At 44.7% G+C, this 27,695-nt stretch overlaps 1 protein-coding gene across 1 annotated transcript; it reads right to left on the bottom strand.

Annotated features, from left to right (window-relative positions):
* Positions 1 to 681: 681 nt before the first annotated feature.
* On the bottom strand, positions 682 to 26,679 carry GNB5 (G protein subunit beta 5). Its single transcript, XM_079318080.1, has 12 exons — positions 26,519 to 26,679; positions 21,624 to 21,735; positions 17,669 to 17,805; positions 16,119 to 16,160; positions 15,334 to 15,410; positions 13,690 to 13,822; positions 10,019 to 10,162; positions 6,966 to 7,057; positions 6,796 to 6,844; positions 4,170 to 4,266; positions 3,079 to 3,245; positions 682 to 2,760 (listed from the first exon to the last, which is right to left on the bottom strand). Exons 1-12 carry the CDS (start codon positions 26,639 to 26,641, stop codon positions 2,749 to 2,751), a joined length of 1,185 nt encoding a protein of 394 aa, XP_079174206.1. The 5' UTR covers positions 26,642 to 26,679; the 3' UTR covers positions 682 to 2,748.
* Between the last annotated feature and the right edge of the window lie 1,016 nt (positions 26,680 to 27,695).

Consider the following 27,695-nt stretch of genomic DNA (forward strand, 5'->3'; position numbering starts at 1 on the left):
CAAAACAAGCTGGCTGAGCACTTTCCCTGGGGCCTCAGAAGAGGGGAAATGAAACAATGCACCTAAATTAGGAAGGTGCTTTTTTCAGTGACTAAGCTGAGCACTTCCACCAGCCACCTTCAGGCTGACCATAAAACCTACACTGAAGTGCAGAGGACAGCTGGCCACAGCTCAGTTCTCTCCTGACAAGGCAGAAAGCTGAACTGCTGCACCTCCAGGTGATCTGCACTGCTGCTTTACCCAAAAAGTCACAGCCTGGGCCCTCAGCAGTGCCTGGCTTTTCACTGGCATGCAGCTGCAACACAAGGAGCTCCCACAAAACATATACTCTGCATTTTCCCGTTCCTTCCTGGGTATGGCAATAAAGATCTGGAAAGAAAACATTACATTAGCTGTGATCCTTCTGAGCAGGAAAACGATCTGAATTCTGGCCTTCTGAATGCAGGGCATTTCAAGCACTTTCATGGGCTGCTCACTCTCATTTGCTGTGGTTCACCTTGGGTATTTCCAGAAGATATTCCAGAAGCAATTTTATGGTAGATCTGGATTTTACCTGAGATTTTTGCAGGGGAAATAATTTAACAAACTGTGTGGTGCAAAAAGTGCATGTCAAAAAAAAGCAGAAAACCAAATAACCACCATTACAAATACCTAAGCAATGAAAAGAACTAGTATATACAATGTTGTCAATATGTAAAATACAATTTATTGTATTTAGGCTGTTCATAAATATCAACACAATGTATTATGTTTGAAACAAACATCTCGCCAATAAATACTGTCTAAACATTAATATTCATCTTTTGATCAAATGTGTACAGTGTATTGACTCAATATTGCACAGTGAGTTCTATATGACATTTCCATAGTGCATTCAGTTTGTTATAGGGATAGTTTGCCACAGATATTGCAAAGCATCAGATTTGACTTTTCCAAGTGAAAACAGCCAACCTATTCCATTAGGGATTGAAGGCTGGTATAAATGTCAGTGTCCTAGGTTAACTGGTTATGGATTCACAGAACCTAATATTTTCATGGATGAGGAGACTTTGTTTCCAATATGATTTTTAAATAATTGTAAAGAAATTCCACTTGTAAATAGAATGAAGATGTTATCATTAAACTCCAGTGACCAGTGATCTTGTAAACAGGTTCATTCCAGTAAGCTTGTTTTCTCTTGTTCCAATCTAAATATAAATCATACATATGATACATTCAGAGCTGTACTTCACCACCTGCACTTCAAAGGCCAGGCTGTGCAAGCCCCCAGCATTACTCCAGCTCTTTGCTCCCCTTGTGCCTGTGCTCAGGTCAGACTCAGTACCTGTTGGTATGAGCAGAGCTGACACTCTAGTCCCAATAGCTTTCAATGTATGAATACAAATATAATCATCTCTTTTTTATCTGATGCAATCTCGATTCTAGAGCATCACTTCTGTGTGGGGTGGTCCTGCCAGCAATGGCATTCCCACGCTCACACAGAGGGCTGGGTGCTGCCAGCTGTCTGCTCTCCTGAAAACCAGTGACTCCTGCATCAGATGGACTCATGTGCTCTCATCAGCATTTATCAAACATATCAAACACTGGCAGGACTGTGGTTCACAGCAGATTTTCAACAGCTCACTGTTATTCACTCTCCAATTCAACTATGACAAAACCATGTCCATGGCATTGGGAGATGACTGTGAGAGTAAGGACTGTATGATCTGACTGGTATTTGCACGAACTTACAACTGTTCTGACATTGCAGAAGGACCTTAAGATGGGCACATACTGCTTGAACATACATCTAAGCTATATTGCCTTGCCAAAGTTGTATGACCTGCTCAAATGCAAATAAGAATCATGGTCATAGAATGACTATGACTGACTTGGAAAAGATTTGACCATCAGTACAATGGTGCTCAATGCTTAGCATGTAGTATCCCTTAGTGCTCAGCATGTAGTATTTCTTTAAGTAAAAGAAAATTCACTCACCAAGTGATACAATTAAAAATTTCTAAGAAACTACTGGTTAAGTATTACCTCATGATTATGTAAATCATGTTTATATCCCTCCTCTTTGCTGTTTATCAGTTTGTATATATTTAGATTCTTTATATTCAGGTAACATGAATGAAATACTTATTTCTATCTAAAAAGACAGTAGGAAAAAACAGGGATTGAAGGGATTTTCTTCTGTACAAAAAATACATTTTTATGACAGCAGCCAGTACCTTCACAGTAGGTCCTTTGCTCCTCTACTTACCACCAAGGTTCAGTCATCCATAACACCATAAAGTATCAGAATTGTTTCTCTTTCCATTTTTCAACACCAAAATTCAATATGCTACTACGGAATGTTTCCAAAGCCTTTCACTATAACCTGATAAAAATCAGGACTTTTTTTTTTTTTTTTCACTTTTAAAAGGAACTAAATTCATGCAAATAAATACATAATGTGCACTGAAATACTCAATTCTATGATACAGGTGACTTGGGAGAGAAGCCCCTTCATAAATAATGAAACTAATTCTAATAAAAGAATATCGTTTAAAAAAAAAAATTAAAACATTTCATTTTACTACAAGTTGATGTTTGCTATGTGTTCAAGCAGACTACATTTTCTATCTAGTTGTGTTAACCCGTGGGTTGAGTGTTACTCTTTTGGACTGTAGTGAATATTTGATTTTGAGGAATGGCTTCTTTATGCAGTTTTTGTAGTCCAGAGTTTCAGTCTTCATTCGATTCTGCATGTAGGATCTCAGGTTACGCCCAGATCTGTAGAAAGAGAGAGAGCTGAACTCCTTTATAACACTGACTCCTATCAAGCCTTACATTAACTCCGGTAAGGCGATGACACTGCGGTACAGAGTATCAGCAGCAACGATACCATGTAACCCAGCAGCAAGCTCAAACTCAGCAGTTCTGCCAGCACCGTGCGGGGATTTCTCTTTGGCTTTGCTGTTCATGTTTTACAGTTCCATACCTTCCTTAGTTCCTCTAGAGCAGTTTTCCTCTAACTGCCCTTCCTCCTCAGCCCCTTTTATTCATCAATTGAAGAAAGGGGCACCCCAAGCAGGCTCTCCCGGCACTTACTCGGAGGGTGTGGTCCCAGGAGCCCGAGCAGAAGGCGGTCCCGTCGGGAGACACCCGCAGGGTGCTGACACGGTTCTCATGTCCGAACAGAATGGACACACGGGACCCCTTCAGCACATCCCAGACATTGATGGTGTAATCGTTATAGCCTGCGAACAGCAGGCGACCTGCAGAGAGAATCACATTTTACACCGTGAGCTCTTACCATGACTGCAGCTGGGCCTTGTGCAGCCCACGAGCCACCAGCCCAGCCTGTGGCCACTGCCTGCCCCGGGCCACCGTGCTCCAGAGCTGGCAACAATTACAGTCAATTCGTCAAAAGCACTGTTAAGTTTTAGTTAAATTACATAGAATGGGTTCAGTCATTAGAGATGGAGGATGGCTTCCAATCGTGACAGACTCAAGAGCACTTTAACAGCTTTACTCAGACCTTACACAAGAAGCTGAATACAAATGCTTGAATGATTAACAGACAATTTGGTAAGTGATTCACTGCCAACGGGACAAGCTGTGGTGCTTGTGACCATGACAGAGACGCTGGCCTCAGTTCCAGGAGGAGGGCAGTTCACCACCCACTCACCCCACCCAGGGAGACTGGGGAGCTCTGCGTTTCTGCTGGGACAGGGGAGACAAGACTCGAGCTTATGGCTCAGGATCTGTAGTGAAAGTGGTAATGTCTCTTTCTTCATACCCCTCTAATATACTTTTATTATTAATCATTTGTTATCCTTTTAAAAACTATTTATGTAACTGCACTTAATAGTTAGCTACATTTCATATTGCCTTTGAAATGTTTTTCATTATTATTGTGAAACTCTAGCCCAGCTGTAGTTAATAGCAAAATATTTCCTGCCTTCAGTAGGGCCAGGAAAATACTTTCATCACTACAAAGAAGCCATAGCTAGCTAGGTTATTTAAAGAGCAATTATTTTTACAGAGGCAAAAAAAGCTTCCATGCATTAAATGTTTCTTTTGGTACTTATTACTTCTGACAACTTTTAATAACGAATGTTTCATGAAATTAAACTGAAAAATTTTACAGTTCCTCTCAAATCTGAACACTAAGATAACTTCCGAAGTTCAAGTCTCACCACTGAGAGAGAAGTCCACACTGGATGCTCCAAAAATGATGCTCTCTTTGGAATAAATTGCTACTTCTCTGTCTGCACGAAGGTCATATAAACGACACTAGGATTAAAACAAAACCAACACACATGCCTCAGTAAGTGCTGGAAGCACTGGCTACAATATTTGGAGAAAATGGGAGTGGGAAGTGCAGCTTAATAGACATCACAGGAAGTGGCAGCTTGGCTTCTTTCCTTCTGCTTCTTTCTGCTTCCTCCTTGGCTCCTGCCTCTGGCTGCTGTCACTGGGATCCTCTAGCAGGGATCTAAGCAACACAAGGCTGTTTTCTATACATTGCAGGAAGAACTTTCTTTTTCAAGCCACTTGTCTGAGCCTCCTGCCTGTCCTAGAAAGACATGAGTGGTGGGGTTTGGGCTGTGGTACCCACTGGAATCCCCACACCCTCCTGCTTCCCCTCTGTGCTTATCAGGGCATCCTGCTGCTGGGGAGGTGATGTGGAGACAATGCCTTAAACAACGGTTTAGCCACAGCTGGAGCCTGGGAGATGGGATCAAACCTCTAATCACTACTGAGAACACAGACCATGTGGCACAGAGGAGCCTAGGTGGTAGTCCTGGCTCTGAGTAAGCCAGGTTAGCAAACACTCCCTGCCCTTCTGTGAGGCCTCTCTGTTTGAAAAACCTACAGTGAAAATAATTCAAGTGGAATAATACATTTTAATGCAAATCTCTGGTTTTCATTTCTCATGGAAAATTCCAAATCACCTCTAACAACCTATACTTCCTGTTTTTATCATTTGCCAGCAAAATTTGGCTTCTTTGACACGGAAATAATGTATCAGACTTCACTGCCAGACTTCAGACTAACACTGCCATGCAGAAAGGCAGTCTGTTAGCCCTGAAATCAAAATGCACTTTTGAAATTATGTGAACTGAAACCTCTCCTCAATGAGTTAAGCTTAAGCAAACACTGGCCAGATGGGAGTGCTAATATCAAGACTTTACTATTGAAAAATGGCTGTTATTCAAGTCTGCACATAAAGAAGGGGCTGTTTTATTTGCAGGGCAGTGGGGAGCTGCCAGGTATGTGCAGTCCAGGTCTCCTAGTGCTCCACACAGAGGAATAACTTCATCAGACTGTCCTGACAGGGAGCTGGGGTCACTGCAGATGACAATGTTGTCATCTGAACACAATTTCATGGATTACTTCCAGTCAGGTTTATCTGTTCCTCAGAATCCCCAAGTATATAAATCAGGTTAAGGGTACCCTCCCTGTAACACGACAAAAACAAACCTCTTCATTTAAAGAATGAAGTAGATGGAAACTGCCAAAACCTCTGTCAAAAGTACAGAGGTGGAATTTCCCATTTTCTTGCTTGATTCAGAGGTGTCAAGAATGGTTAAAAAAAACAAAAACAAAAACAAATCAAATTAATTAATAAGAATCTGTGATACTGGACATAAAAAGAGAGTGTTTTCACTGGAATTTAATGATGGACAATTTCTCAGTATCACTCCCTCAGCATCTCAAGAGCTCACAGTACTGCATTCAAGTGTGCAGTGAGCCACTGGGCCCATCACAGGACTAGAGGTATTAACTTCTAGTCACAGGTTTTAAAACATAAAATCAGGGTTCACTCTCTCCAAAGAGCCTTAGAATGTCTCCACATCCAATGAAGACAAAAGAATGTTTCTGTGGAGTTTACCTAGCATTGTAGCAGACTCAAAACTCTGAGGGCAGGGTACTTTAGATAAAGTCTTTGCTCTCAGTGACTCAGTGTGATGTTTATGAATAAATAGAAGAAATAAAGTGCCAGGTGCCTCCCCATCATATCTCATGCTACACTTAGGTGCCAGCTCAGGCCTTGCAGGGCTGTGGTGGGGCACACCCTGGTCCCCCATGGGACACACCAGCTGTAGGGAGAGCAATCAGCCCTCATCATCACTCAGGGGCAGAGGGCACCAGGAGGCAGATGGCATTTTGTATACATTGTGGTGATCAAATTTACCTGTCAATGCATTCTGAGCCCCTCCTAGCAGATTGCTCATAGATAAGTAAGATTCAATCAGGGCCTAAGTGTGATCTAGGATGACCTGGATGCAGTGACTCACTGCAGTGAAGAGTGCTGGCAGTGAGTCAGGGCCCACAGAGGTGTCTGTGGCCAAGGCCACCCAGGGGCTGCAGAGACCAGCTACCTACACCTGCCCTGCTCTGCCCTGAGCCCATGGCCCCTCTGCTTTCTGGGATGTGCTGCATCTCCTGACACAAGCTGCAGCATTTCAGCTGGTTCCTCCCATGCTGTGACCAAGAGCTATGTGAAGACAAGTATCTTTCAGTAAGACAACTAATTTTAGTCATGCAACTTCAGACACAGAGAATCTGAAATAAGTATTTGGTCAGCACCTCTTGTACAGAATTTTGCAGAAGTGACCTACAGTGTTATGATTTTCCCTAGAACATTATATATGGTATTTAATATCTTATGTTACAGGATTATTATTCCTGTAAATTTGGTGTCACAGGCCCAGTTTAGTCACTAAAAGTCCTCTGTGGATGTGACCTAGTCTTTTAGGAAAATCTGACTTGGGAAGCAACAGAATTTTTCTAAATTAGGTTGCTGAATTAACATACCGTGGCATCGTCTGAACCAGAGGCAAAAGCATCTCCACTTGGATAATATCTGTACACAAGTGAAAGAAGACCAGAACACATTACATTACTTGGATGAGGTCAGACTTCAGAAATAGAATCAGCACATTGCTCAACACTGCAAACGTGTCCTCTCCCAGAAACACACTGACCTGACACTGTTGATATCTGAATCGTGGGTTTCAAATGACTGGACACACTGACCAGACCGCATGTCCCAAACCATGGCTTTCTTGTCACATCCCTAGGAACAAAAAACAATCATTGCAATTGTGCAAATGGTGACATTCACCCCTCATGTGCCTGATACCTGTACTCAAGCCCACTACATTCAAAGGCTCTGAATTCACAGTTCCAAGAGGATTTAACCAGCCAAGCAGCCCCAGAAGAGGCTGCAGTGGCACCCTCAGCTGTGCAGTTGTAGGTGGGATCAGAGTTCCTCATGAAGGCTGGAGCTGCCCTGCACTCACAGCCCTGCTCTGCTTGTACTGCCACAGCTGCACAACTCACCTGGCTCCCTGACCACTTAACATGATCAATATAGAAAAACAATATCCAGCATTTAGAGTTTTATAACTAACTCTTTTCATATACTGGAAGAGAAAATTAAATCAATGCATCCAGAAGGTTTCTCACCCTGCCTAGCAGGGTTAACCCCAGTCAGAGCTCTGCACCCACATGCTTGATGGTGTGGCTGGGATGAGAAAAACAGCATAGCAGCACTTCATCTCATCCTCAAGCTAAAACCTGCCCTTCCAAGCTGTGGTTTGAAAGGATCATTTAACACTCAGTGCTCAGCACCCTGAATTCTTTGGCCAAGGGGCTTGGCCCATGTAGTCTACACTGTCCTTGGGGCAAGAACCATCTCATACCCGTAGGCCCACGCTCTCAGCTGCAATGTCTCACTGCTGTCACAGTTGTAATCACAGGAAATAGAACATGGACTTTGCTTTGAAGAGTGATGGGAGATTTCAATAAACTTGCCCCTGCTGAGGAGCAGGCAGTCTGAGCTCCAGGGGCTCAGCCTCCATGAGCTGTGTGGGAAGAACAGGGCAGGCCATGTGGCTGCTGCTTTTGCTGAACCAGAGTGCCCTGCCCACCAGACCATGCCACGTTATTTATTTTAATCAAATATGATGACTAATTAAATTAAACAGTCTTTTCACAATTCACATATTTCTCTCTCTATTTTTAAAATTATGTTGTTAAAATGAAATCCTAGTGTTTTTAGTAAAGATATCATTATTTAAAAGATGTAATGCTCACTGGCACCAGCTTGTCGTTTCTGCATCAGGGAAACCAAACAGGATTTTTTTGATATTTTGGACCCAACACATTTCCCTCTCCAGCCCTACCATAGCCCAAGCCCAGCCCTTCATACTGCTTACATGTTCTTACTGACTCTTCTGGGAGTTTGGGGCAAAACCAATCTGACAAACTGGTGCTTTGACTCCTAAGGTTTTGAAGGAGAAAGCAGCTCACCTGTGGAGAGATGGGCCCCCTGAATGATACTCAGCTGAGGAGCCTTGCTCAGAGGGCACTGAGCACAACAGCCTGGGACACAGCCCTGCGCTTACCAGGGAAGGCTGGAATTTTCATTAAAGTCTGTAAATGTAACAGCACCCAGCCAGCATGTTGATATAGTGACATTGCTTGTTTCAGTTCAAGGTTACTGTACCACAGAGGCACAGTATTTAGGGAATCTCTTTATGCCACCACCCCTTCACCATACCCTCACACTGTTCTGCCTGTACCTGCACTGACACGATGTAAGACAGGTCTTCACTGCAGTGGTGTTTTACACGTGGTGAATTGACTGCCTGTAAGCACAGACATGCCCAAGCTGCTCTATCAACACTAGTATGACATATTCTCTTAGCAGTACCAGAGCTGCTTGTGATTCCTTGCCCTATAATAAGCTGAGCTGTTCCCAGGGAGAATGAATCTATCCTTTCTGGGAAGCAAGCTGGGTGACAGAAAAACCCGAGAGAAGTAATGCACTTGGATGGAATTAGCTTTCAGTCACGCTTCAGAGCAGCTGTGCCACCAGCAGCCAAACTGGGCCAGTGTGCTGGACTCTGCTCCTGATGTGCCAGCCAAATTTGATAAAAACAGCCAAAACAGAAGAGGTCCAGGTTTATTGTGTAGGGATAAGATCATGACTCCAAGCACTCTAACCCATGTTTGGCACCCTCTGGTATAAGGGCTATTTCCATCATCAAATACAGGATCAACCATGGGCCAGTGCTGGTGAGGCTCAGAAACCAGCAAGGTTACTGGTACCTTCACCAAAGTTACCAGCAGCAACTGGCCTCTCAGCTCCTGCTAGCTCTCATCTGCACACTCACTTTCTAATGTGGGAAAGACTAATGTCATCTTGAAAAGGAGTGGACCTCCATCCCATACACCTTTATGCCCAGCCTGCCTCACTGCCAGGCTGTGTGCCAATGGCTCAGCTGCCTGGGAACAGTGATCCCTCAGCAGCAGGACATGATCTGGAAGATGCCCTGGGTACTTTCCCAGACCAGTCCAGTCCTGCAGCCCCAGTGAGGTTTGCGTGCTCCTCTGTGCCAGGACAGGGAGCAGAGCGTCCAACTGATGAAGGGGCTTTACATGCCTCTGGTACCACTGGAAGGCACAGAGGACTCAGCAACAGCTGAAGATGTGGCCACACCTCATCTCCCTGCTCCAACTTGCACCAGGGGTTAGCCAGTGTCCAAGCTGCCCCTTGACTCTTGGGACACAGTGGCACGCACGTTGTTTGCAACCCCACTTGGATGCCCTGAGCACAGCCTGACACCTGTCACATCCCATCTGGCACAGGGAAGGAGCAAAGTGTGGAAAGTCCTCTGCTCCCACCCACAGGGACTCACACCTCCACTGTGGTAGGAGCCCACTGCTCTAACTCTGAGCCTTCCCCTTCCCGGCACAGGCGTTGTTTTGATCTCAAGCTGGATTGCTTTGATGTGGGGTGGAACTTGCTAAGTAAGCAGAACTGCAGTCAGACTGGCTGGGTGGGTTTGACCCCACAGTCAGGGGTTTAATTTGCTCCAGCTTGGAAAATGTGCTTGCAATGAGTGGATTGCACTGGGGCATCCAACATACACTCCAGTATTCTCTCAATAACATTGTGAGCCTCCTACTTTGCTGCCTTTTCACTTCCATATTCCTTAGTTTTATGTTATGAGAGAAAGCTCCTGCTTACCCCAGAGACAAATGTATTTCCTGTTTCAGAAGGAGCCAGGTCCAGGCACAAGACATCAGCTCCATGACCATGGAAACTCTGTAGAAGTTGCCCACTCTCAACATCCCATAGAGCACAGGTTCCATCTCCACTTGCTGTCAGGATCTATGGGAAGTGAGAAGAAGAGTTATTATACAAGAATCAGCAGATGACCTTCAGAAATGACAAAGAAACAACAGACACCCTACACATACACCAAAGAATAGCTTTAATTTAATGAAATACTATGCACTAAATCAAAACCATAAGCCCAATGTGAACCTAAGTACAGTTTATGGATTTTATTTTTAAGGTAAAAAGGTAGAGTGGAAAGGAGAGCTGTATGAACACTATATAACTACACAATGATGGTCCCTTTTGTGTGGTGGGCTTTGCACAACTGACAGCAGTAAGGATCTGCTGGCATTTTCATAGTGTTTAAGAAGGAGGCAGAACAATGCTGGTATTCTTGTCTGCCCCTGTATTTCACTCTGTCCATATTCAGACTGTCGGAATTCAACCCAGGTAAATGGAAGAGCTCTTGGACTTAAGTATACCTGTTTAACTCTCCAATTATTTTTTCTTTCTGCTTGAAATAGTCAAGTTAAACCAAATTAATTTGGCTTAAGACATGGATTTTCTGAAAGGGAAGTAAGCCTGTCTAGACAGTTGTTTGATAAGTCCATCAGCTCTCACTTGTCCTAAACCATTTGTGTGTAAAAGAGCTTGAACACACACTGACCGAACATAGCTCTAGCCCATCTGCTACAGTACTTGTAGAAAGCACATGTGATCAGAGCTTGTTATTGTGGCTAAATCCTGATGATGCTCAATTGTTCAAAATTTCCCCTTGGCACCCAAAACTGTTATGCAATCACAGATTCTGTAGGTTGAAAGAGTCCCTGTGCACTGGTGTGGAAGGAAGCAAGGGTGAATGTAGGAGGGCCCTCAGTTTTGTACACAGGTTTTTCTCATGGTTGGTGAAGAAACTCAAGTGATCCCAGTGGGCAGTTACAAGTCAAAAACAAAACTCTCTTCAAGAAGAAAATGATCACACAGGCACGAAACCATTCACAGAGTTGCATAAAGGTTAAACACTGAACATGTTTGACAGATGCTCCAAAAATTCTTCCTGTAAACAGAAGTCTGCAAAGCTGCAGAACAGACTGTTCAGAATCCTGCAGCAGAGAGATACTTATGCTCTCAGATGATAATAGCAGAAGAAAGTCCTGACTTGTCTTCCTGGCCAGCTTTTGAGCCTGGATCAATGAACTCCCCTGTTCTGGGGAATGTTTGTACTTGGCTGAGGAAAGAAGACTTTCAGCTCTGAGGATTTGTTCTTGTAGCATTGTCTAAGGGAATAGGAGTGGCTAAAGGTGCAAGGGAAGGCTCCACTGGCAACCCATAGCTCCAGTTAATGCTTAAAGAGAAATGTTATGGACTCAACTTCAAGGCTGCTCCTCAGCCATGCTACACTTGGAAGCATGGCTGCCTGCCCTATGCAAACCCTTGAGATCTCAATTAACTGTTGCTATTAATACACATGGAGCATTGTCACATGGGGAGCATTATCACACCACAGAGCTGCAGATACCTAATTTGGGAAGTGAGGCTCCCTGGCTCCCTGCTCACTGAGGCACAGGAGGCTCTCTCAAGCAAGATTGGTTTGGAGCACTGAGAACATGATGTGTGGGTCACCCAGCCTGCAGCTCAGGGCCCACAGGGGAACATGATGAGCAGCAAGAGTGGGACCCCCTTTTTCAGCACCCACAGAGCCTGGGAGTGACTCTAACCCATGATGAGCCACCCCCAGACCTCCTCTCTTTCCACTGCACTGCCTGAAGCACACGAGCACACTAAACCCTCAACTCCTACCCAGTCTTCCACGCCTCTGTGGGAAAACTGAGCTGCAGTTCAAGACAGCAGCCCTGGCAGCACCTAGCAGTGGGGACACTGGGCTGGGGGACACCTCCACCTCACTGGAGCTGCTCCAGGATGGCACCACATCCCTCCTGATGCAAACTGGGAGAGCAGAGCTACTCTGCACATAGCTGGGAAAGCTCCTGCACAATGTACTTGTAGCACTCTGCACCCTCGGAGTTACTGAATAGTTTTAATTCTGAGGCCTACAAGTAAATGAAAAAAGGTAAGAAATCTGGGATTCTCTAGGATCTGCTACATAACAGTGTCCTAAGAGAAGCTCGGCCAAGCTGTTTCTTGTATTTGTTTGTATAACATGCAGTGCCATAAATGATCACTTATAAACCTAGCAATCAGAAGAAAAATTATTTTTAAAGACTTCAGAAAAATTTCTGACTCGCTAAATGTAAAGCACCTTAATCCACTGTGATATGACTTAACAGTTCCAATAGTTAACAATTGTTATAATAGTAACAATACATGACCTTCAAGATCAATAAAGTTTGCTGTATCTAATATGGAAAAAAAAAAGACCCAACTTTTCTTTCCTTTTTATTATGAAAAATAAATGGCTATTTTTCCTGCCACCAGATTTAATCTCAAAGCATTTAGATGCAGACAATGAAAGAGAAAACTGGGTTTATATCTCATCAAAAACATTCCCCTTAATTTAGACTGCTCTAATTCCACACGGCTCCTGACAGGAAGGTCAGGGCTAAGCAAGCCTGAGTGCTGGGTACCTCCACCACTTGTTTCCATGGCAATGGACTTAAATTAGCACCTCAGAGTCATTACAGAAACCAGAGAGTGACAAACAACAACATACTCTCAGCTTCACATGTCCTGAAATAGAAGCAATGAGAGCTGATATTTCCTTCAGAAGAGCTCCATATATCTGGAAGAAGGGGACATGGTATTCCCTTTCCAGCAGCTCTATTGACATTAAAAGCTATAAAAATGCTCCATTCTGCCACTTATTTTGCTGCAGAACTGCACTGAGAAGAGCTTTAATTAAATTCAGAAACTAGAGAGGACAAGGGGATTATCCTGGCTCCTTTCATCATTTTCTGTGTTCCTAGAGAAAGAGATCTCTGAGAAATTCAATAGAGAGGAAGGCTGGCTTGGTCTCAGAAGATCTGCATTCAGTTCCTGGCTTTGCCATCATGTCCCATTGTGGGTCCCTGTGCTCCACCCCACTGCCTGTGAGATGGGAACAGCATCACCCTTTCCCTCGAGGGAACACACACTGCATGTACAGACAACAGGTATGGCCCTGTGGGGCCATCTTCAAGCTCAATTGGTATAAATAAAAAATACTTAGAATGAAAGCAAAAGTAAATTTTGCCGGATGTCCAGGACAAAGCAGGCAAACAATACAGTCACCATCAGCTGGCACAGCACCTAACCCTGTCCTGGCTGAACTGTGGTTTTAACTATTTGCAGTAGTCTCAGCTCCTAAAAGCACAAACTGTGGAGCAGAGAACATACAGGTACCAGTGAGCTCCCTCTGCAGAAGCCACAGGCCTTTGCAGGGACAGCCTGGCCAGGGGGGCTATGACAAGCATTTCCTGACAGCAGCTTTTGCAGCACCCTCATTGCCCCCTGCAAGGGTGTTCCAGCAGCCCCTGTGGGAGCAGGACATGGCCCTGGGTGCCCCAGGAGCAAGGAAGGACATGTGCACTGCACCCGAGTGCAGCTCCTGTTAGATGATGGCAAGCAGGGAATGCATTTACCTGCATGTCTGAGTTAGTGAAGCTGCAGGCAGACAAGTAGTTCGTGTGCATTGCAACAGATTTCTTCTTTGCAGCCATATTTTCATTTTTTTCAAATGTCAGAGGGTACACAGAACACTTGTTGTCCAGGCCACTGAAGAGAGTAATAATAGCAGTAAGAGAGAGAGGAAAACTGGTTAAAACTGCAACGACAAAAGGCGAGTGGTGATAAGGACACCACCTGTCAGTGCTGTGCTGCCAAAGCCTCACAAGTACCGACTTCCCTGTATTGTGCTGTGTGGGATCTCCCTGTGCAGGGAAGCCCCAGCTGCCTCACCAGCCTGGCTGCTTTACAGAACTTGAACAGCTGCGCCTCAGGATTTCACACCCTTATCGAGTTTATAAATGGCACTGAATGAAACCTCACGAAAGTATCAACTGGGAGGTGACAGCAGCCACCTCAGGGTTAACGTTTCACATGCAGCCAAACTGCCATTTTCCTGCTGACATCTGTCATTGCCAAGATCAGGATTTCAGCATTATACACCTACCCTAACAAATGTGACCTGGCTCCTATAGAAAAGGCAGCATAGCAAATAGTGGGTGTGAAGACAAAACTTTTTTAGAAGAGTTTGGAAAAAAGGCAACAGAAGCACTGACCTCTGTAGCTGCTGTCCTCCTCCTGGACAGTTGTACCAGTTAAGCTGTGTCAGAGCCAGGACTCAATGTAAAGGATAGCACTTATATCTGACCCTTTCCTACAACCATGGCAGATCAGTCCTGCCCTGGTCCCTGGGATCCTGGCACACCACCAGTTGCTAGTTCTGTGCCTTACATTATGTGCATGGCACTAAAAGGGCAGGACAACAGAAATACAGCATTAGGTGCAATGTATACATGCACTCCCTGTCTCTGCTACAAGTGTAAAGACAGAGCTTGTTTGCTATTCTTTGGGTTCTAGTCAAAACCACAGTTTCCAGACTCCTTTCCACACACAAGTACAGAGCCTGATTACTCTGCCTCAGTCTGCTGCTTTCTAGGCTTGCAAGCTGCACACTGAAGTCTGCCCTTGTTCCTTTCTCTTGACTCAAGCTTGTTTTGCCTGCCTGACCTACCCAGTCCCTTCTTACAAGATATTTTGCCAATATTTCATCTCTTTGGTTTTGTCTCCCAATATAAACTTATTTTTTTCAAATCTGATCCATCAGAAAACTTGTAGAAAATTATCAAGGATGGGGTTACTTCTCCCCATCTCATCTTAGCAAGATCTATTCACATACTGGTAATCATTAATGATGAACCTTTGTCATAAAATAATAAATGCAAAGCAAGAACACAATTAAAATCTCTTTTCCTTTGAAAATATATCCAGTGTAGAAAACCACACTAGAAAAGGGAAGTTACATGCATGTAGAATTCCTAACCCATTAAATAAATGCTAAAAGAAGATTATTTTCCATGCTTACACAACAAATGTTATTGCACTGAAGTCAGTGGGGATGGTATGTACGAGCCACTATGGAAATAGAATCAGAGGCACTGAATGTAGACCTTCCATCCACAATCACAGCACACAAACTTCTATCTGTCAGCTTCTGGAGCCACCAGGACACTGCAACAAATGCAGCATCTCTGTGTAAGCTGCTGGGGCAGCTGGGAACTTACCCACAAGCAATGGCACATCCAGATGGGGCATATGCACAGGCCATCACCCAGGTACACGGCATCGTCACGGCGTGCTCCTGAAACACAGCATCCCTTTAGACTGGCACCTCACTGCTTCCCATCCATGCAAGGAAAACAGTGGGAGCAGTAAGTTCAGTGTTTCTGTGGGACATCCTCAGGGTCAGTGCAAGGTACAGATGTTTCCCCCAGCCACAACTCATGTGTAAGTCAACAACCCTGACTGCAGAACGCAGCAGAGCAGCAGGAGGATGGCCAGTCCTCCTCTGACACTTCCCTTATTTATGAGTCCCAAACTGATCACAGAGCATGTTCTATTGGGTCATCCAGTGCTGTGAAAGGTCTCCACTGCTGCACATGTAAAAGTGAGTTAAAAACAAGTAGTTTTTCCTCATCTGTGTGAAGGAGGGTGCCATGAGGCAGCCCAGGCAGGGCTTGGAGGAGCAGTGGCACCACAGCTGGAGATCCCCAGTGACCTCCAGTGATCACAGGAGTGCCCAGGAAAGTTCCCCCTGGGCTTTGCCTCCCTTGTGAGCAAAGAGATTGGATCAGAGCTGCTCACTGCAGACCATGACAAACCCCAGTGCCTTGACAGGGACAGAAACAGGTCAGGGGACGTGACTTGCCCTGGGCTCTTTTTTTGGGGTGCTAGTGGAAGTCTGCATTTTATCCCATTATCCCACTGCCTCCAGTGACACCTGTGAGCCCTTCACCTCATCCCACTGCCATTTGCCCTAGGCACAGAACTTTGCTGAAGTTTCACTTACTTTGTTGGTAGTGAAGGAATCCCACACGATCACCTTCCCATCCTAAATGAAAGCACAGAGAAAGAGAAACTGAGGCCTTTCCAGAGACATGGCTGCCAGCCTGCTTCTCAGATTGGAGAAAACTCTGCTGCTCATTTCCTCTCCCCAGTCTGTTATGTCCTTTTGTCTCCATCTTAACAGCACAGTGGTCACAGTGAAGCATCAAGGAGACACTTATCAGTAGTGCTATTGTATCTACCACAAGAGAAGTGCATTACCTCCTCACTGAGACGACTCATGTTTGATTAAAAGACTAATTTATTTTTCATTTATTTTCTTTTCCCTCTTAATGGCTTCATGAGTACTCCTTTCACCTGCAGCACATGCCATGGGCAGGACCATCTCCTCAGGAACCTGCCACCTGTAAGCCCTCACTTGCCTCACTTGACTGTTTATGGATATTGCACTATTTATTCATCTTCCCTTTCCAGTCTGATCCTGGTTTTCCCTTTATTTGTCACTACACTTACTTAACCTTCAATTATCCACTATACAACCAGCTAATTATCCATCATAGAACCTTGTACAGAGAGCAGCACCATCACTTGGTGTACATCTTTGCCTTATGTACATAATATTGTTATCTTCCCTGTATCATGAAAGTGAAATGTTTATTACTGAGCAACAACTGCTTCTGTACCCGGACTTATGCAGTTCTTAAATAGAGCAAAAATGCATTTCAACATGTTTGTTCAGTTTTCTGATCAACACACTAACATTTTAACCACTTTAAAAAATGTGACATTAAAAATTTAAGTTATTCTCTCTGTTGAAATCACCATGAATGGTAAAAACTCACAGTAAGTGAAGGTGGCCTGCAATGCAGATTGTCTATTTTTATCCCTCAAGTGAGACCCCTGACAGATTTCATGTAGGTCAATGAACAGCTGTGAGATGCAACAAACTCACTCACTGCCATACTGGGCTCAGGACGAACCAGGGGATCTAGAAAGTAATTATCTCATTACCTCCTCCAGCTTATGAGACTGGCTTTGAGCAGGTGTTAGGACTGTTTCTCAAAATGCCCAACTAAATGCAGTAATTTTGGCAGGATGTCTGAGGCTTTCAAGGTCATATCAATCATACAGACTGCAGAAGAAATTTCTGTGCATAGAAATCTCTAAAAGAATCAACATTTCTTCTCTTTTCCTGATAATTTTCTCTGAACACATAACCTGAAAATTTTGCTAAGTATTCAATTTGTAAAGAACAAGGAAACAGATGTAGCCTTATGTGAGTCTATCTTTTTATTGTAGGAGGGAATATGGGAAAATCTGTGTATAACTGGACAGGAAATATTTAGGGTATTAGCTACAAGAGGTGTACTAAAGATTCAAAGGTTAGATTTACACTCTCTGAACAAACACATTGCCAATGAACATCTTCCAGGGCATCTTGAAAACATTTACAATAACCCCAGATATCATCTGCTAGGAGTGGCACATAGCACAGCCAGAAGATTTGTATGGTGCTCAACAGCACCTTTGAAAAACATCTGCCCAACAGCATACCTGGGAGGAGCTCACAATTCTTCTCTTGTCTTTGCACCAGTCCATGCAGAGAACTTTGTTTCCATGGCCCTTCAGGGTCCTCCTCGTCTTCATCACAAACTGTCCCAGTGCCTCCACACGCTCTGCCACCTGATGAACTGCAAACAGCTGATGGTTAGAGAGCCCTTCATCAAAGCTCTGCCCTGGAAAATATCTGTTTGCAAGTAATGTCCCTGGAGGGATTAATCCATGAAGTTTGAGTCCATGGTGCAAGCCAATGCTTCAGAGCTGGCAGGTGGCTAACACCAAGGTGGGTGGCATAGGAACATATTCACCAGAAAAAGACAAGGATGAATTCACTCAGGGTTGGATTCCAGGGATGCAGCAGCTGAAGCTCTTGCTGACCATCCCACCCAAGTATAACTGGAAAACAGATTATCCCTCTGCCCCCCTTTACTGGGAAATCCTCAGGCCTGAAGGTGGACAAACAGTTGTTCTGGATGTGCCTCCCAGCTGGCTCTCAGCACTGTGGGGGTGCAGTGGGATACAGGTACTGGCCACTGGCACTGGTGACTCTGCTGTGCCACCCCTTCTGGTGGCCAGGACACAACTCTGGGTGAGCAGGAAGCTGGATATTTGCTGTAAGAGTGCACTACCCAACTTTTCAACAGTAACTATGGGCACCAAGGACTCCATGGGATGTCCCTGCTGAAAAAGAGGGAAACAGAGGGCAGGGAAGCAACTCCCCTGAGCAGCATCCTCTAGTGAAGAAGTTAGTTTCTTTGTACCTCATTTAATAGCAGAACTTTTAGCTGATATTCTTAAAAATCTGACAAATTTACATTTCTTCTGTGCAAACTGACTTTGACATAAAATTCATGCAGCTGACACAACTAAAAGGTGTCTCATATAACCCTGATGCCTCAAGCTGGGGTCCCCTGTAAATGTCTGGGAGAAAGGGTCATCTAAGGAAACCCACTGGCCCTTGCTCCAGCACGTTCATCCAGTGTGGAGCTGAGTAGGGCCATGACATATCTCAGCACCCAGGGGCAGCTCTTCACACAGAGTGAGACTTAGTTCAAGTCCCACAGCAGACTAGAGATCCTGAGGCTGGAGGCTTGGCACCAGAATTAAACATTTCTCTGTCTAGAGAAGAGTTGACAGGATTCAGCACTTCCTGTGTTATGTGGTTGTCCACACCAAAACCTAAGATGATCCAGCTGCTGTTGACTGTGCTTGACTCAAATTTCTGGAATAAATAGAGAAGCTCACATGCCTTAATGAGCTAATAGAGGAAATCTTGAGCTTTTCACTGCCCTGCTGGAGACTGAGCTGGACAGCCCCCATGGCAGGTGGTGCTTTGGAGCTGCCTTGCTACTTCACCCTTCATCACTTTTCTGGGGCTGGGAAGGGCTGTGACAGTGAGAGAGCAGCCATCCTGAACTCACAGATATTTCCTGGCACAGGGTCAGTGAAGCAATTTCTGCCCAAGCCAGAAACTGATTTCTAGTGGATTACCTTTTCAAGAGACATCTTTCAAAGCCACCAGCCCCACAGGCTGTGCCAGAATAATGCTCTCAGCTGAAATCTCTGCTCAACCAGTCTTCCCAATCCAGGGGACAAGCATGTCCACCATTCCTCATGATTTGTCCATAAATCAGAAGCAAGTTTCTGAGAAAGTACCATATAAACCCACTGAGGAAAAGATACATTCCCCCTACTACTGCCCATAGAAACCTGCCCAATGTTCCAATCACAAGACATGAAAACACAGGGCAGGAGGTGATTATGGCAGCTGGAAAGACGCTTGTGTCCAGAACATATCTGAAAAAAACAAATGTTTCACAGACAATGGACAAACTGTTTCCATTATGTCGAGGCAGCTGAGACTCTGTGAAATTGTCTGGTTTAGCCTCACTGACTCTCTGAGGACGCTTATCTCCAACCACAGCCATAATAACCCCACTCCTGCCTAGAACAGTTTGGAGTCAGATAGCTATTTTTAAGCATTCACCAATATTGCTCAAATATAGTGGAAAATCATGCACTCAGACAAGCAGATCAGCTAAAGCCAGTAAACAGCTTGAGCATAGTGAGGTCCAGATATTAAAAGTATTGTTTGGCTTGAAGTGGAGGTGTGGAATTGATATAGATACTCTTGGGTCTTTGATCTTTTCTGTGTTGGGTCTAATGGTCTCTTAAAAATTAATGGATCTCACACAAACAGAACAAACTTTTGTCTCCACTTCAAATTTTAAGCTTTTGAATAGACTCCTTAAAATGATAAGACTGCAAATCAAATGCATGCTTGGCATTTCCTTTTTCTATGCACATTTTTGAGAGCTGCTGTTCAGAAGCAATTGAACAAATAAGGGCAATCCTATTTCAGCCAGCTATTTGTTTTGGGAACCACAGAGGGAAAGTCATGATCTGAGCAAAAAAATGCAGAAGATACCATTTTAGATTAGGGGAAAAAAAAAACCCCAAACCAATCAACCAAGCAGAAATCAGAAATGATGCCTTATTCTGAAACCAGCAAACTCTGCAGAAACAGTACTTGGGAATAATGTAAGTGTAAAAAAGCTCTGATTCATAATAAATGATATAAAATATGATAAGGGAGCATTGTTCTACAGCAGCATAACACTTTTTGTATTAGAAATGCTGTAATGGCTTTGCAAACACAACTTTCCACTGGAAATGTACAGATTTTACATATAACAAAGAATATCCCAGAACTATCAATAGCACACACAGTTACAGTATACTGCAATCATAGGTAAAACTTTGTGAGCAAAAATGGGTTTAAGAATGCTTAAGAGGTCTGTTAAGCCAAACTCTATCACTTCTGATACAGAAATGATATTATGGGAATAGGATGATTTATGTGATGTTTCTGTAATGAGGATATCTCTGTTTCTTTAACAATTCTGATTAACAGACCATTCATATAACATAATTGTCTAACTTAGACAAGCAAATACTCTATTTATTCCAGAATATATATATTTTGTTATAATCCTTCCCAACCAGAAAATCAAAAGTGTTTTTCAGTCTCTCATTCTTACAAAACACTATGAACTAAGTCACTGGATAGAAGCTCAGATTCCTTTTCAATGCTTAAGGCATCAAAACACATGTATGAAAAGTTTTAATGACTCACTAATATTTCTAATAGAGCGAGCTACATGATTTCAGATGGAAATAGTAACATACATGTTTTTCTCAAAAAAACAACCAAAAAACAAAAAACAAACCAAAAAACATCAAAAGAAAACAAACAAAAAAGACCCCCGCAATGTATCATTGTAATTATAAAATGAAAGAATGATAATAAAAGGACTTTTTGGTATCTCAGAACTTGTGAATACCTATTTGAAAAGCTCCACTAAGGTAAGGTGAGCCGCCTTTTCCTGAATGGGAGCGGATCGGGGGATCGGGATGCGGTGTGTCCATCATTTCTGCCGGGTTATCCCTGGATGCTGCGAGTTACACACGGCAGCGCCAGCCCTGACTCACCGCGCCTCTGAATCAGCACTCAGCCCTGGCCAAAGGGCACGGGGGCCGCTTTTGGGAACAATGCTCCTTCTACACCTCCTTAGGGCAAATCGCCAGCACTCCCCATCCCGGCTGCTGACACTGCATCCAGCGCTGAGGGAAGAACCGCGGGCAGGACCGAGGGTGTTCCAGGGCCGGGGGTGTGCGGGGCCCTGCCCGGCCCCGGGCCCGGCCCGCTCCCCACAGCGCGGCGGGGCAGCGTCCGCCCCGGGGCTCGGTGTGTCCGGCCCGGGGCACGGTGTGTCCGGCCCGGGGCTCGGTGTGTCCGCCCCGGGGCACGGTGTGTCCGGCCCGGGGCACGGTGTGTCCGGCCCGGGGCACGGTCCGGCCCCGCTCCCGCCAGGCCCGGCCCCGCTCCGGCCCCGCTCCGGCCCCGCTCCGGGCCCGGCCCCGCTCCCGCCGCCCGCGCCCCACTCACGCTCCACGTCGTGCAGCTTGGCCCGCTCCTCCTCCAGCTTGCCCTTCAGGCTCTCGGCCTCGCTCTTCAGCGACGCCAGGGTCTCGTTCTCGTGCAGCCCCTCGGTTGCCATCTTTGCGAAGGAAGCGGGGAGAGCGGGGATGGGAGCGGGAGGGAGGAGTTTGCCAGCCCGGCTCTCGGGGATGCTGCCGCGGCTCCTGCTGCCTCAGCAACGGCGCCGGAGCCGGCCCGGGCTCCCCTCCCCTCCCGCTGACGTCCAGGCCAGTCCTGAGCACGCACACCGTGGAGACCAGCATCCCTGCTCCTGCTGCTCCTGCATCCCTGCTCCTGCGGCTCCTGCGGCTCCTGCATCCCTGCTCCTGCATCCCTGCTCCTGCGGCTCCTGCATCCCTGCTCCTGCATCCCTGCTCCTGCTGCTCCTGCCGCTCCAGCATCCCTGCTCCTGCCGCTCCTGTATCCTGCTGCTCCAGCATCCCTGCTCCTGCCGCTCCAGCATCCCTGCTCCTGCCGCTCCTGTATCCTGCTGCTCCTGTATCCCCTGTCCTGCTGTTCCAGCATCCCTGCTCCTGCTGCTCCAGCATCCCTGCTCCTGCCACTCCTCTATCCCTTCTCCTACCACTCCAGCACCCCCTGTCCTGCCCGCTCTGGCATCCCAATGCTTTCCAGGCTGGCCGCTGGGACCAGCCTCACCTCCTGCCCTGCTCCTACACCCTCTTCACAAACCCTCTATCCCAAACCCTCTTCACAGCCCAAAGGCTTCATTTCCCCAGAAACACAAGCCAATGTTTTTTTTCTGCTGCATACCTAAACTTCTTCGTACAAGTTGCACAGTGTGGGGGAAAGGAGAAAAAAAAGTAATCGGTCACCCCAATAGCATTTTAAAATATCAGATTGGTAAGACAGGTCTTGTCCAGGCTTACCAAGTCCCATCTTAACTCAGTCATTCCCTTAAACTCTGTGGACAGGGGATACTGGCAGAATCAGCTATGCAGGTCTCTGGCCCAGTTCCTGTGCCAGCAGGACAGAGGCAGTGGTGAAAACTTCTCTCTACTATGCTTTGAATTCCTGATTTTTAAATTTAGTGTTATCAGGGTTTCTTTACCTTTGTTTTTCCTCTCCTTTAGACAAGCTACCTCTTTCTCCTGCTCTCAGATATGCACATTAGGGTCTGTGGTGTTCCCGCCTGTTGGAAAAGAGCAGTTCCCAAAACCCCAAAGACAGAATAAATAACCCTCCACTTCGGTGTGGTGTGAGCCCAGGGGCTCAGCTCTTTGGGTTCTGCTCCTATGAATGTATGCTGATGCTCCCAGAAAAAGAACCATGGCATTTTGCTTTTTGTTCCCTGGGAATTCTTTGAAAATGTCCCCTTCTTATTACAGAATTGTCCTTGATCTACAAGGAGTAACTCTGTGCAAATTGACTCCCATTATTTCCCTTTATCCAGAAAATAGACAATCCAGTGGCTATTGTTCAACCTGGGGATGTGCCAAGATTGCAGAGGGTGATAAGAAAATGCTTGTTTGCAGCTGTTGTTTGTACTCTGGGCACATCCTGAACCAAGTGTGGGTTTCAGAGAAAATAAAATCCTTCCCACACTGGTTTTAGAAGTGTTGCTGTCCAACTGCACAGGCAGAGCTGCTGAGCTGTTCACCATCAGTCTGGAGCTGAATCGGGCCCTGGCCATGTCCACAAGATCCCTTTTAGTCAATGGCTCTGCAGGCAGAAGCCAGGTTACTTCCCTGGAAAATCAAATGCAGTGGATCTATTTCCAGTCTTCTCACTGTCCACAGGAACTGGTGTGAGCTAACCCAACCAGCCTGATGGTCACTAATCGATCCAGTTATGTTTGCAAAACAAAAATAAAATGGAGGTGGTATAAGCTAAGGGTTCACACACTGCTGGATAAAGGAACACCCTTCAAAGCCCCCGAGAATAATCAGCACCCTGGAAATGCTTTCCAGCACAGACTGTGCCAAGGAAATAAAAACTGAGAATTTTTAAAGTGATACCAGATGAATAGGAAATAACCCCTGAGAAACCCAAAGATCTTTTGGGAGGAAAGTGACAGAAAGCTTCTTCCTACGCATGATCTTCAGGTCTGAAAAATTAAACGTACTTATATTAAACTCAATAATGCAGCTGTGCCCTGGAGGACTAGCAGAGGAAGGTTCTGAAGAAGAAACTTCAATTTGAAGGATGCTAATCTGTAAGAAATGCCTTATTTCTGACACCTGATAAGCGTGGAGAGGCCCAGAAGTTAAATCCAACAAAAGGCATAGGAAATTCCTTTGACTTGATAGGAACTCATCAGTTCTCAGGAATTTGGCATAGATAACACCTATGTGTCAGACAGTCAGCATAGCTCTAACAGTGAAAAATCCAGTTTCTTGCCTTACTGATGTGAACAGTCTCACTGCCTTGTGGAATGGGATTAAAAAGTCTACAAAGAACAGCACAGAAGGTGAGAGTCTTTGGGAATAGTACATGTGCAGGCTGATACATGATATTAATCCTGAGATGATGGGGTCAGCAGAGCCATGAGGTGACAGGGAAGCCTCTACTGAACAGAGAGAGTTGTACAAGTGTGTGATACATAATGTGTATTTCATTGGTTTGAAAAAAAATCAAAAAGAAAAAAGTATTTAGTTCATCTAACTCCTGCTTTATTGCCCATGCCATTATTAGCTAACCATGCAAAAATACAGGTTAGAGTAAGACCAGTTGGGAGCTTTAAATAAGATGAACCAGGGCTGAATTAATTTAGATGATAGCACAGTACTCCATCAATGGGTGCCACACGTGGCAAATACACCAGATTGCAGTGGTGAGTGATGGGGATCTGTGGAAGAAAGTTGATCCTGCTCTGGTAATAAAATCACTGAAATAAAAAATGAAGGATCTAACAGCGCATAACAAATTCTTGTCTACCTCAAAAGTCAGGCCTTTAAAATAAGTTTATTTTCTCACTAATTCACCAGCTGATCTCTTTTCAAATTGTAAGCTAATTTTGTGGCAGAACTAAACCAGCAAACATTGAGTTTCTACTGATTCACACCAAACTCCAAAGCAGGCAAAACCCTAGAGGAAGAAGATTATTTTGTCTAAAAGGGAAACAATTGAAGTAGGATGATGTCAACACTGGGAATCAGAAATTTCTGTTATCCCTTGACATATGTTGTTTTTGGGGAAATCACTAAGACTGGCTGATGAAAATGCATGTGTGCATTTGCTGGACTGAAATTAGGAGTTGCATGGGCACAGATCAGCCAGTTAGACACCACAATGTGCATGTGCATCCGCAGACACAGCTGTGGCAAAGGATGTATTGAGCATTTTGATATAAGCCAAAGCATACCCTCAGCTCTGAAAAAAACAATTTAAAAGTCAAGGAGGGAATTTCCCTACTCGTGTGTATTTCTGTGCTAGTGTAAAGAGCTCTCTGTGTTCTGAATATTTGCTTTAAAATCTTTTAGAAAACACGAAGCAAGCTAAAGCCAGATATTCCAGCAAGCCTGCAGTGCCAATAGGAAGCCTAACAGGCTGTTAGGTACTGATGCAATTCTTCCTGAAGTCTCAGCCTGCTTCCACCAACCAGCTGTTCCAGCTGCTGGGAGTCTGACATCCATGCTGCCAACAGCAGGGAGAAAGTCGCAGGAACTGTAAATAACAAACAGCCAGTTTCCTGCAATTCCAGCATGCATTTATCAAGTCATGCAAAAATTTACTGAATAAATAGCCAGGAAAGCTGTTGGCCAAGAAGGACCTGAACAAAGCAGCAATTTCAAAGTCGGGAGAAGCAAATAAACTGGGAAGGGACTGTCTTTTGTCTTGCAGCCATTACATCTAAATTTCCTCCTAAACAAAGTAATGCATGAGAATGTGCTGTGTCAGCCAGCAAATTGTGCACTTGTACCACCTACACCTCCAAATCAGTGCTCTCATCTGCCTGTACAACAGAGTTATGTAAACACAGCTTGCTAAGCCTTTTAGCATTTCTGCAGAGACCATTTCATCTGACACTCAAATACAACAAACTGTTGGACCCTACTCAGTCATGGTAGAGAACACTCCTGGGGAGGAAACAGTGATGGATGTCTTCTCCAACTGATAATGCACAATGGTTTAGGAAGATAAAATAAAACTACTGCAAGCTGGACAGCAGAATTCTGAAGTTTACAAAAGGAGTTTTGGAGGCCAGCTCTTCAATAACCACATAGGTTCATGACCTTAGCTGTGTATTTCACCTTAAAAAACCCCACAGTGCTGTCTCTGGAACACTTCTCCCTACCAGGAGACTGGGATATCACCTCACCACTGATTGCTGGAGCTTAGAAAGCCTCCAACAGAAGACATTCCACTGCTCTGCAACTTCTTCCCACCTTATCCTCATGGTAGCAGCTTCCAGCTGTCACCCAAGTATTGCACACAGGCCAGGAGACAACCTGGTCACAGTGGGAAATGTGGGCATGAAGGAGTTTGTGACAGCCCTTCAGTGGTGTCTGAGACAGACCAGGTGAATGCCATGTCCCATCTCTAGTGAGTGACTTTGTTGTGATGATTTAATCTTTTTGTTGTTGTTGTTCTTTCAAAGGCAAAAGGGAAACACTCAGGATCATAGCCCAAGCAGAGCACACATGTATCTTGGAGATGGGAACATAACATTTGCACAGCAAGTGTGGTACCCTAGGGTAAAAAACTCATGGCCATTTTCCAATCAACAATCATCAACAGTATCCTTGAACCCAGGGGCCACCTCCCTTGCAGGTTTGTGGAGACACCAGGTATCTGCAGAGGTGTTTGCCAGTCTGTGTGCCTAGCAATGTTTATCTGCTGCCCAGCTTCAGGCACCAGTGGTACATTCCCTGTTTCTGCAGGCTGATGGAGTCAGTACATACCATTTCCACACACAGTGAGCAGTAGCTGCGTTGCTCTGATTTGACAGAAACAGGCCTCAGGGGCTTATTTTCAGAGCACTTGTCACAGGGACCAAACACAATTGCCAAAAAGGTCTGGTCCATCTTGATGGATCAGGAGAGCTGAAAGAGAAGAAGGAGGAAAGCATGCATTGCAGTCCAGCACAGAGCTCCTGGCAGCCTGGGCTGTACACAGACATCTGCAGGATAATCTCTGTGACTAATCTCTCGAGCTGGATGAGCTGTCACTATATACAACACAGTCATGTGCCCTGCAGAGTCTTTTTAATGAAGAACTACATAAAGCAAAACGTGTATTTACACCATTATAATATGTGCTGTGCATATGGGCTCTACATGGGGGAAAGTACTTTTAATTTATACTTAGCCAGACAATAACCAGAAATCCACAGCAACAGCTGGAGTTCTGAGAAACCTGCACTGATCAATAAATTTTGTTTTTCCACTGCATTATAAAATAGTCATTACCATGCACTATTTTTAAAGCTGAAAAGATGACCTAGGATTTGGTCAGCAGCAGCTACAAATATGACCAATATGCAGAAATTGATGCTTCAAGCACACTGACAGCTGGATCATTACAAATCCACTTTCATTCTCAAACCAGGCATCTCTAAGATAAAAGCACTATCACAACAGAGTATTAAAAACTACTTGAGAGTCAGACAAACAATTGAGAATAATTTTGCAGTGTCATTTTTCTCTGTACATTTTTCATAGGGAAAATGGGACCTTTCACCTCTTCTAGAAATGTAAGTTTTCAACATTATTTAGACTTGTACATAAAAATGAATTTGTGGTAAACAATCATAAGTAGTTATTGCAACAGAGATTTAAATGGAACTAAAGAAAATAAGACATTTTAGGATTTGTCTGGCTGGATATTACACAAAAATCCAACCAAACTTTACTCTGTGTACCTGTCTCCATTCTGCTGCTTATTCTTATGTATTTCAGTGGACTATTTAAAAACTGAGATAATAAACTCAAAAATCCTGCCCACTCTTAAGTCAATAAAAGTTTTGCTGTTGTCTCCAGGGGAAGCATGACTTCATCCCAAAATATGTGGGAAGAAATCTGTCCTGGAAGGAACTGCAGTGTAATAATTTAAAATTTGCATGGAGATTTCAGTCAACAG

The sequence above is a fragment of the Erithacus rubecula genome, assembly GCF_903797595.1.
Source record: "Erithacus rubecula genome assembly, chromosome: 14".
In the NCBI taxonomy this organism is placed as follows: Eukaryota; Metazoa; Chordata; class Aves; order Passeriformes; family Muscicapidae; genus Erithacus; species Erithacus rubecula.

Bases quoted from the DNA above. Each gene is read 5' to 3' on its own strand.
- GNB5 (XM_079318080.1), bottom strand. From the start codon at position 26,641: ATGGACCAGACCTTTTTGGCAATTGTGTTTGGTCCCTGTGACAAGTGC. The intron at 16,161-17,668 runs GTATGCTGTTGG...GCTTTCATTTAG, and splicing joins GAATTGTGAGCTCCTCCCAG to GATGGGAAGGTGATCGTGTG. The intron at 15,411-16,118 runs GTAAGTGAAACT...GCTGTGTTTCAG, and splicing joins ATTCCTTCACTACCAACAAA to GAGCACGCCGTGACGATGCC.